Below are 11,092 nucleotides of genomic sequence, written 5' to 3'. Positions count from 1 at the left end.
CTCTGTAGTAATAATTTTTAAAAATATGTGCTAGGGCATGTGTGCTCACCAGGGAAACAGAGAAACAGACAGAGGGAAATGAGAAAGCATCCCTAAGGGGGATGGCCACAACTCAGTTCTTTGTTTTCCATTCTTCTTTCAAGACTTTGGGCATGTACATGTGCCCAGTGTGTTGTTCAGACTGTCAGGACTTGATTATTTATCTTTTACTTTGAATATTAGAAGTCAACTTGGAAGTAACTCACTTTTTTTTCTGCAGAACTTTTTTTTTTTTTTTAAAGGTTTATGCCACAGGGTGTGTGCTCTCACCAGAGAGAGATACAAAGAGGGAAAGTGAGAAATCACTTCCTAGGTAGGAATGACCATGCCACAATCCTTTCTCCTTCAGTCTCCTCTCAGGATTTTCACATACACGCACATGCGCCCGGCATGATTTTCAAGCTGCTAGGTCTCAGACTCAAACCATGGTTGACCTTGTGGTAATCCAGTGCCTTAACTGCCACACCTGTTGGCCCTGTTTTTTTTTTTGTAGAATTTTAACATATACCAAGGTTGCCCTTAGATTGTTAAATAAGTAGCATTTCTTCTTCCATTCTCTCCTTGCCATTCTAATTCTCTATAACTTACTAATGAATACTGTTTCTTGTGTGTGTGTGTGTGTGAGTGCACATGCACATGTGTGCGTGTGCATGTCAACTTTATTTTTTGAGAGATTTTTTGCTCTCGGGCATGTATGCTCACTAGAGAGACAGAGACAGAGACAGAAGGTGAGAAATCACCCTCCGGCGAGATGGCCATGGTGCAGTCCCTTCTCTTCCATTCTCCTCTTGAGATTTTGGGCACGCGCATGTGCCTGGTGTGAGTTTTAAGCTGCTGGGTCTAGGACTTGAACCATGATTGACTAGGTGGGAGTCCAGGGACATAACCAGTACACCTTGCGGGGCAGGGACATTCTCTTTCTTTCCTCCATTTTCTCTTCCGTTCAGGATTTTGGGCACGCACACACATGTGCTCAGCATGTTTTCCAAGCTGCCAGGGAGGGGACTCAAAATGCATAGTAGGCTATGTGGGGTTTGGCGGATTTAACTACCATGCCATGGGCTGGGCTGTCTGTCACGCCCCATGGAAATTAGCTAAATGCATTTATCTGCTAAGGTGATAGGCATGTGTGTAGCACCTCAGCAATTTCATATTTATTCTAAATTCCTCTGATTTATGTTATTTTTTTTTAAGCAAAATTTGACAAAAGGTGCCTGCACTTATTGGAGAGAGACAGAGAGAGGGAAAGTGAGAAAACATCCCCTCACCACCCATAGGGACTGGACATGCATGATTTCCTTTCCTCCTCTTCTCTCTGCCTTTGGGATTTTGGGGCATGAATGCACATGAACCTGACCTGTTTTTCAATCTGCTGGATATGGGACTTGAACCACACAGTTGGCCATGTGGCACCTAGCTGCTTCAACCACCAGGCCACAGACTGGTCCTGTTTTAAATTAAAGGAAGAAAAAATGATTTCTTACTTTCACGAGAGTAAGAGACACAGATAGACAAGTACTTTAAGCAGGATCTAATACTACTGTTTCTCCTAGCCTTTCCAGCCAGACAGGATCTGGCTGGAAATGTAGAGGTGAGCTGTGGAACTGAACTCACCACCTTCCTTGCGGATCCAGCATCTCTTAAGCAGCACGTTACTGCTTTGCCACTGAGCTGGTTCCTCTGATTTCTGTTAAGAGACAAGTATGTAAAGCCCTGCCCCCATGCTGCCTGGTACACAATGATTTTAATTTAATTAATTTTTAGGAAGTAAAATTTTTTTTTTTTTTGCTCTAGGATGTGTACGATTGCCAGAGAGACAGAAAGACAGAAATGAGAAAGCACCCCCCCGGGGGATGGCCATGCTGCAGTCCCTTCTCCTCCATTCTTCTCTTAGGATTTTGTGCACTCACACACACGCATCTGGCATGTTTCAGGCCTCTAGGTCCAGGACTCGAACCACTGTCGGCCATGTGGAGTCCAGCAACATAACCATCATGCCATCTGCTAGTTCCTGGTACAGAGCGATTGTTATAATTTCTTCCTTTCAGGAAAGAGCTCTTGCCGTATACTTTTGCTCCATTTTCTTTTACCCAAGACGTTGACTTTGCTCTGATGAAAATGCCCTGTATTTAACAGTGAGTATTTTTTTTTTTTTAGGTAAGTGACAGCTTGCTCTTTGATACCTCAGATGACGAGGAGCTGAGAGAACAGCTGGATATGCATTCCATCATAGTCTCCTGCGTTAACGAGGAACCCCTCTTCACTGCAGATCAGGTATTTATCAGCAGAAAGAAGGGAGAATCTACAGCTAAACGTGATTTATTAGTATGGCAATAAATGGTGATTGTCGGAATAGACTTATTTTTTCCTATGTTTTCTGGTTTATATGGGATTAAAAGTTAACCCTTCTGCTGAGGACAAAAACAATAAACTATAAGTAACATGAAATAAATGGAATTATGTTTTTTTGGGGGGAGGGGTCAAGGTTTTTGCTATAGGGCATGTGCACTCGCCAGAAAGACAGAGAGAGACAGAGAGATAGAAAGTGAGAAATCACCCCCCAGAGGGAATGGCAACACTGCAATCCCTTCTCCTCCATTCTCCTTACGGGATCCTGGGCACGTACGCACATGTGCCTGGTGTGAGTTTATGTCACCGGATCTGGGACTCAAACTGTGGTCAACTACATGGGAGTCCAGCGACATAGTCATGATGCCAACTGCTGGTCCTCGTTGGGAAGATTTCTGATGTATTCATTAAGCAAGTTACTGAGGAAGAGTTGATTGCTTAAGCCCTACTTTGTTTAGCTTTATCTAAACCTTGGGCAAACAGGAATATATCTGTGTAGGAATTATTTCTTTTCTATCAAATCCTGAGTAAAAATCATCAGTATGTATTAGAAGTTTATAACTTGTACCCCAGAAAGGAGTGTTATTCCTATCCAGGGCTGTAATAATGTCAACCCTGTATTCATCCAAACCAGTTGAATCAGCTTTCTCATTTTCCGAATATTTCTCCCACCTCTGCTGTATTGTCAGAATGTAATGTAAGAGCCTCTTCCTGAACCAAAATATTCCATGACTACTTGGACTGTGAATTTTACCACACTCTATTTTAGGCTGGAAAGATGAGGTCAGTAAAGAGATACATTATGGCAGGGTTGGAAGAAGTACATTAAAAATGTGTCATTTCGATGGGCTTAGTCATATCTGTGGTTGGATTGTTCTAGGCCTGGGAGGTGTGTGGTGCATAAAAAGCAAGGTAATAATTGGTTGGAGGGCTGTTCTGAGGTAGAGCGTAATATTTCAGGAAAGGTGTGACCCTGAGAACTCATCACCCTCTTGGTATCTGCTGGAATAGCTTATATTATCATTGATTTTAAGACTTAGAGAAACAGGGTCTGTAGTTGTCTTGAGTGTCTCAGTGTACTATTTTTTTAAAAATGAAATGAAATGAATTTTATTTATTTATTTTAAATCGAACCATAGAGAGAAAGGGAAAGTGAAAACGCAAGCCACCAGGTTTGGGACTTGACATGTGTCAGCCATGTGGTTGTCCAGTGCCTTAATCACCACACCAGCTACCAATCCCATAATTTATTATTACTTTTAAATTTGTTATAGGGCACATGTGCTCACCTGAGAGACAGAGGAAAAGGAGACAACAAGCTTCCAGGTCTGAGGTTTGAACTGCTATTGGCCACATGGCAGTCCAGTGCCTTAACCCCCACACCACCTGCTGACCCCCTCAATGTCCTATTTTATAATGCATATTTTGGAAAATATTTTTGCTAATAATTGACATAATTCTACCACCTTCAGATTTACTTTAGTTTTCCTTAGTAGAAATGCTACCTCGTAAGTTTACTGATTCATAAAGTATGTTAAATTATGTTGATGATCTTCATTTAACTGTATTTTAATGGTTTTTGTTTTAAAATCCTTAAGTAGTTTTTTCCTAAGTATTGAGAGCTTTTTCTGGCTTTCCCTTAAAGTTACACTGAATTCTGTGTCTCCAACTGGCAGATTCTGGAACGGGACCAGACAGTGTTGTGAGATGTTGTAAGATTTGAGCAAGATGCAGTTAACAGTGGGCTATTGTTTCAAAAGCAGACCTAGTTCTGAAATTTTCCTGCTTAGCCCACCTTATTTTTCTATTTAAGCTTCTACATTTTAAGTAATTTTTAAATATCCCTTTATCTTGAATTAATACAGAGAATTAATATATAAAGTTCTTTTTCTGCTGTTAAGGGGGAATTTTGGTGCCATGGCAGTTATTTCTTACTTTATGTGAGTTTTTTAATACTCTTGTATTTTCTAAATTTGATGTCAAATTTTTAATTAAATAGATTTTTTTAAGAATTATTTTAGGGACCAGTAGTTGGAGTAATGACTAAGTCTCTGGACTCCCATGTAGTTGACTGCAGTTCGAGTCCCGGACCTGGTGGCTTAAACTCACGCTGGATGCGTGTGCGTGCATGCCCAAGATCCTGAGAGGAGAATGAAGGAGAAGGGATTGTGCCGTGGCCATCCCCCCTGGGGGGTGATTTCTCTCTTTCTGTCTCTCTGTCTCTCTCTGCCTTTCTCTGTTTTTCTGGCAAGCGACTGCACCCTGAAGCAAAAAACCTCTCTAAAAAATTTATTTTATTTTACTTTCTTTCTTTATTTACTTTTTTTTTTTTTTTGAGAGATTTTCACTGTAGGGCGCGTGCGCTCGCCAGACAGACAGAGAGAGACATAGAGACAGAAAGCGAGAAATCACCCCCCAGGGGGGATGGTCACGCCGAAATCCCTTCTCCTCCATTCTCCTCTCGGGATCTTGGGCATGCACGCACACGCACCCGGCGTGAGTTCTAAGCCACCGGGTCCGGGACACGAACCACGGTCGACTACGTGGGAGTCCAGCGACATAGCCATTACGCTAACTGCTGGTTCCCTTTCTTTATTTACTTTTGAATTTGATCAGAGAAGAACAGAGTGAGAGTGACACAGAGAGAGAAAGCCTCCAGGTCTGGGACTTCAACTGCAGAGGGCCACGTGTGAATCCAGTGCCCTTAACCATCACACCACCTGTCAGCCCCTTGATTAAATAGATTTAGACTGAACGTGTGCATGTGGTCTATGTAAATATTCTCTTACTTGTTTCTTAGACCTGTAGTTTTGTGACCTGAGTTCTGGGACATCTGAAGTAACTGATACGCGTGTGTAGCTCCATATTGCAGATGTCACAAGGTCTGTAGGACCTACTAAGCCATGGTGGATACACTCAAGTCTGTTCTATTTAATTTTGTGTTTAGCATGTTGTAAGTTTTTTTTTTTTTTTTCTTCTTTGGAAATGATGTTTGGTCTCATAATACGATGAAATATTTTGATTTTTCAGAACACCCACACCTACACTGGTTAGAGGGGAGTTTAGTGTGTTTCTAGGCTGGCTGTGTCAGGTGACTGCTGTATTCCAGGTACATCGTTTTTCCCTTGTGTATTTATTTGCTCAGCTGTGGTACTTTATGTTTTGGAAGGTTATTGAAGAAATTGAGGAAATGATGCAGGAATCACCGGACCCAGAGGATGATGAAACCCCCACACAGTCAGACCGACTTTCAATGCTTTCCCAGGAAATTCAGACTCTGAAGAGGTCCAGTACAAGCAGTTATGAAGAGAGTAAGAGACCCTGCCACATCAGTGTTCTTTGTGCTTTTTGTCTATATCAGACGTACAGAGTGACCAGCTCTAAGACGACTTGATCCTCAAGGCTAGGTTATATACTCCCCGAGCCTGCCAATGGCACTCTGGGTATTTGTTTTTTAAATCATTGCTCAGGAGCTACATCATATTCACTTGTGGACTCGACTACACAGTTAGCTAGAGTAGCCATGACAAGGTACTGCAGACTGGGTGGCTTAAACAGCAGATTTTTTCCCCCCCTGCGGTTCTGGAGGCTAGAAATGTTAGTCTAAGGTATTGATGGGACTGATGTCTTCTGAGGCCCCTCTTTTCCCTGTTTCTTCACATCATCCTCCCCCTGTACCTTTCTGGATTCGGATTTCCTTTCTGTAAATTCTGTATGTCCAGGTACTATTACATTGTGAGGTACTAGGGGTTAGGACTTCAGCATGCATTTTTAGGGGGGACACAGTTCAGTCCTTAATAAACCGATTGCCCAACTAAATTCATAGTTGATACCCAGTAATTATTTGTTGCAAATAATTCCTGTGTGTACAAATAATGTTTGTCTTTGTTCCTGTGAAGAATTTTCGGACTGGGACCAGCAGATGGTGTGGTGTTTAAGGCGCTGGACACTCCCACATGGCTGACTATGGTTTGAGTCCTGGACCTGGTGGCTTGCTTTTTCACTTCCTTTCTCTTTCTCACTCTGGTCAAATTAAAATAAATGAATGAATAAATAAAATTAAATAAATCTTAAAAAAAAAGAAAAAGAATTTTGGGACCTGTGGATCTGTCAGATGTACCTGAGAATAGTGAACCCTGGGACCTGTACGGTTGTCATGAAAAGTTGTTGAATGACTACAACCAGCTTGTGAATATCATGAGTATCTAATTGTTACTATGCGATGGCTCCCTTTCTTGAATAGACAGTGATGGGGTCTATGTGACAACTAAATGTTGTCACTTATTTTTATTTTTATGGCATGACCAGCGGTCTAAAGCTTAGTTGATTAACTCTCTTTAGGTTGTGGAAGGTCAGATTGACTATATATATATATATATTTTTTTTTTTTTGAAGAGGTTTTTGCTATAGGGCGCATGCGCTCACCAGACAGACAGAGAGAGACAGAGAGATAGAAAGTGAGAAATCACCCTCCAGGGGGGATGGCCATGCCACAATCCCTTCTCCTCCATTCTCCTCTCGGGATCTTGGGCACTCACGCACACGCGCCCGGCGTGAGTTTAAGCCACCAGGTCCGGGACGCGAACCGCGGTTGACTACGTAGGAGTCCAGCGACATAGCCATTACGCTAACTGCTGGTCCCCAGATTGAATATATTTTTTAGATAGTTATTTGACTGTGCTATTGTAGGCATGAGCTTGGTCTTGTGGGAGTCCTGGTTCCAAGGTGTAGTCCTGATACTGGCTACGGATGCCAAAGTCTACGTTAGTTTGCTGTAACAAAGTGCTAAGTGGCTCGGACAGCAGAAATTTATGTCCTTGCAGTTCTGGAGGCCAGAAGTCTGAGACCAAGGTGTTGGCTGGTTTGATTTCTCCCTGGGTCTCTCCTGGGCTTGCAGGTGGCCCCGGCCTTCCTGTGTCTTCATGTGGTCGTCCCTCTGTGTGCGCCTGTGTCCTAATCTCCTTATGTTATAAGGACACCAGTGAGACAGAGCAGGGCCCAGCCTAATGACCTTCTTTGAACTTGGTCACCTCTTTAAAGACCCTGTCTCTAATTACAGTCACTTTCTTGAGGTATTGGGATAGGGACCGTAACAGCGTCCTATTGATAACATGAGAGGAAAGTGCTTAGAAAAAACTGAAATGGGGGATGTTCCCTTTCATCCTTCGAATTGCCAAGAAATGGTACAAATTGAGGCCTATGTGACTAAATATATATTTAGTTGAATTCTTTCAAATTGAGTCTTCTCTTAGGAAGTGACCGAGAGCCCTCCTATTCACTTGTGCCCAGTTGGATTCTGGGCTCTTCCTCTGTGTGTGTGTGTGTGTGTGTGTGTGTGTGTGTGTGTGTTCATTCTCCTCCTTGTACGAGCTTTTGCCATCTTGACTGAAGTTCTACTTGTGGGATGAATGATGGATGCAAGTAGAGAATGATGTCATTTTTTTCTTCTCGGCCAGCTGAGAAGCTACTGCCTACCCGCCTCTACTCAGAGCTGCCTTCTAGAAGTGTTAGGGGATTCTGAGATCACGAACGGTCAGTTTAATTGCTTAAACAGATTTTTTTCTTTTTTCTTTTCCTGCTCTGTGGCATGAAAACACCCTGTTGTGCTGCTTTGAAACACTTCAGTCTTAGTCCCTGCTGTCCTTTGTGTTTGGTCACAGGAGTAAAAAGGCTGTCAGTGTCTGAACTCAATGAACTACTGGAAGAGATCGAGACCGCCATTAAGGAGTACTCGGAGGAGCTGGTGCAGCAGTTGGCACTCCGGGATGAACTGGAGTTTGAGAAGGAAGTGAAAAACAGCTTTATTTCTGTTCTTATTGAAGTGCAAAACAAACAGAAAGAGCACAAAGAAACAACCAAAAAGAAAAAGAAACTCAAAAATGGCAGCTCGCAGAATGGGAAGAACGAGAGAAGCCACATGCCTGGCACAGTAAGTGATGTTTCGCGGGAGGTCTGGGACACAGGAAACGGGTTCTGGGGTAGCCCCTGCACCCTGGGCCAGTGGCAGGTGCAGCTGTCACGTACGTGCAGGCCTGTGGTGCCTCTACCCAGAGCACAGCAGGTTCTGATCCAGAATTCCTCTGTGCTCAGCTTCTCCAGAAAGCTGTTTACCTGGTAAAGGGTATGAAGGTTATCTAGAAAATTCTATACAGAAATGTCGAAGAGGGAAGTTAAATTGAGGAATGTTGTGAGCAGGCAGGGGATGGAGGGGGAGAAGAAGGAAACTGCCTTAAAGAAAAGCTTTAGCGAGTGACCATTTTTAGTCCATAAAAAGGTTAATAATAGTGGTTCTTTGTGTTTGACCAGTGGGCTTATGAATGGTTTTATTTTCCTATTTTTGCTTAACTCAAATGAGTTGCGTATTAAGAAATAAGACATTTAGGGGTAGCAGCACTGAGCCGAGCCTAAAAGTAGAGATTGATTTGTAAGCGGGTTCCTCCTGATTAACAGCATGACTGGGCTGTGGAGATGTCCGTGGCACTTCTGTGACATTAGCCACTGGCCTGAATATTTGGCTGACTAGGATGTTCGTGACTGGAGAACATTGGGTCCTTTGTGTTTTTTTTTTTTTTTCTTTCAGCTTTAAAATTTTTCCTTAAGTGGTCCTATTAATTACATTTGATTCAACTTTATCCTGAACATTAACTGTTAATTTTACAAGATGGCATTTTCTTATTGATATTTTTGGCCGTTTCATTTTTCCATGGCTAGTTGAGGTCTTCTGTATTCCCATCTTGATCTGTTTGCATGTGAAGAAATAAATACCGGTTTAATTTTTAGAGTATGATGGCTGGCAAAGGGATCCATTTTTCTAAAGGAAACTTACCCTTTTAATCTGTGCTATTGAGAACATGGTAATACAGATCGTAAACTGACTGTTACAGCTTGCAATAATAGAAATGATAGTTTTGACTAGTCTTGATTTCTTTTTTGCTTTAATATTTTTGCCATAGGGTATGTGTGTTTGCACCTGAGAGAGAGGAGAAGTGAGAAATCACCCTCCAGAGAGGGTGGCCACACCGCAACCCATTCTCCTCCAGGAATTTTGGGCACACAGGCACACACACATCTGGGGTGTGTTCTTAAGTCGCCAGATCCAGGACTCAAACCATGGAGTTGGTCAAGTGGAATCTAGCACCTTAGGTACCGAACTACTGTTGGTCCAGATTTATTTATTTTTTTAAAGTAGACTAGCTAGGGAAAGTAGACGTCATTTACCAGATGCTGCTTGAATCATAGAAAAGGCATGCAGTTTTAGGTTGCTAGGTCACCAACGAATGTTCAAACAAACAAAAAGAGTCTCACTGTGTAGGCCACTCATCATTAGCTTATAAATAAATTTGCATTTTGTTAGTGGACTGTGCACTGGTACCTACTTAGATTTAACGTATAAATTGACTTTGGAAAAGTTTTCCAATATCTAATGTTTATTTATTTTTAGATTCTTTGCCATAGGGTGCCATGAGCTCACTGGAGAGGGAGAGAGAGAGAGGAAGTAAGAGAAAGTAAGTAGAAATCACCATGTTGCAATCCTTTCTCTTTCATTCTTCTCTCGAGATTTTGCGCATGCATGCATGCACCCAGTGTGTTTTTTAAGCCATAGGTCCCAGGACTCAAACTGTGAAATGGACCACATGGGATCCAAGGCCTTAACCTCCATGCCACTTGATCCCTGGACATTTTTTATTTTTGACAAAGGCTGGTACTGATTGATAGGTAGTTATTTAGTTATTCCTAATGATTACTGTGAAGAAAAAAACCAAAAACCCCTTGGATTTGTTTGAGTAGAGAATCCCAGAAAGTTTGCCTTAAAATATCAGGGACAATATTTTGCATTTGTGTCTCATTTAAAAAAAAACTGCACCCTTTAAATTGCCCTAGTATACACATGGGATTAAATAAAATGCTTAGTTGAAAAGTCATAGCATGGAGGATCATTTCTGCCTGTGTGCTTTTCAGGATTACATATAAATCCTCCGTTTATGAGTGTTAACACTTGGCTGAGAAAAATGAATTTATATTCAGAGGAGTTTAAAGGCTTTCTTTTGTCACTCACATATAAAAAGGGTTGGAGTAGAACCATTTTGTAGTTTTACGTGGTATTTATATTGAGAAAGGGATTAGGTAAGGCAACAGTTAGGTCTTACTTTAAACTTCATTAGTCTTGAGATAGATTCATAATAATGGTACATATTTTCACAATATTTGATTTTCCAAATTTTCTTCTTGAGTTCTGATCTGTTTTTTAGAATTTTCTTTTTTTTTTCTTTTTAATTTGCAGAGGGGCACGTGCACTTGCCAAAGTGGGAGAGGGAGAAAGCACCCCCACAGAGGAGCGTCATCACTCCATAATCCCTTTTCCTCCATTTCTCTGCCCTGTTGGGATTTGGGGCATGCGTGCACCCGCTGTGTGTCTCTAGTGGCCCGGGGCCAGGATTAGAACTGTGTGGTTGACCTTGGAGATCTGGCTACCTTAACCACCAGGTCATGGAACAAGCTTTGTGACAAATATTTTAATCAGGGCAGTAATGGCATGGCTCAACTTGTACTACTGATAGTTTCCCGAACCTACCTACCTACCTACCTACCTACCTACCTACCTATCTACCTATCTATCTATCTATCTATCTATCTATCTATTTATTTATTTATTTATTTATGAGAGATTTTTGCCATAGGGCACGTGTGCTCACTCAAGAGACAG

The 11,092-nt window shown here is 41.9% G+C and overlaps 1 protein-coding gene across 1 annotated transcript in view; it reads left to right on the top strand.

The window, feature by feature from the left end:
* The window catches only part of FEZ2 (fasciculation and elongation protein zeta 2), a gene marked incomplete at its 5' end in the record, with an annotated part of 60,955 nt that overhangs the window by 16,993 nt on the left and 32,870 nt on the right, over positions 1–11,092 (top strand). The window contains 3 exon segments of the mRNA XM_014588912.2: positions 2,197–2,313; positions 5,558–5,699; positions 8,049–8,317. Coding sequence (XP_014444398.1) covers positions 2,197–2,313; positions 5,558–5,699; positions 8,049–8,317 — 528 coding nt within the window.

The sequence above is a fragment of the Tupaia chinensis genome, unplaced genomic scaffold, assembly GCF_000334495.1.
Source record: "Tupaia chinensis unplaced genomic scaffold, TupChi_1.0 Scaffold000317_1, whole genome shotgun sequence".
Classification (NCBI taxonomy): domain Eukaryota; kingdom Metazoa; phylum Chordata; class Mammalia; order Scandentia; family Tupaiidae; genus Tupaia; species Tupaia belangeri.
This window is presented reverse-complemented; position numbering and strand designations above follow the sequence as displayed.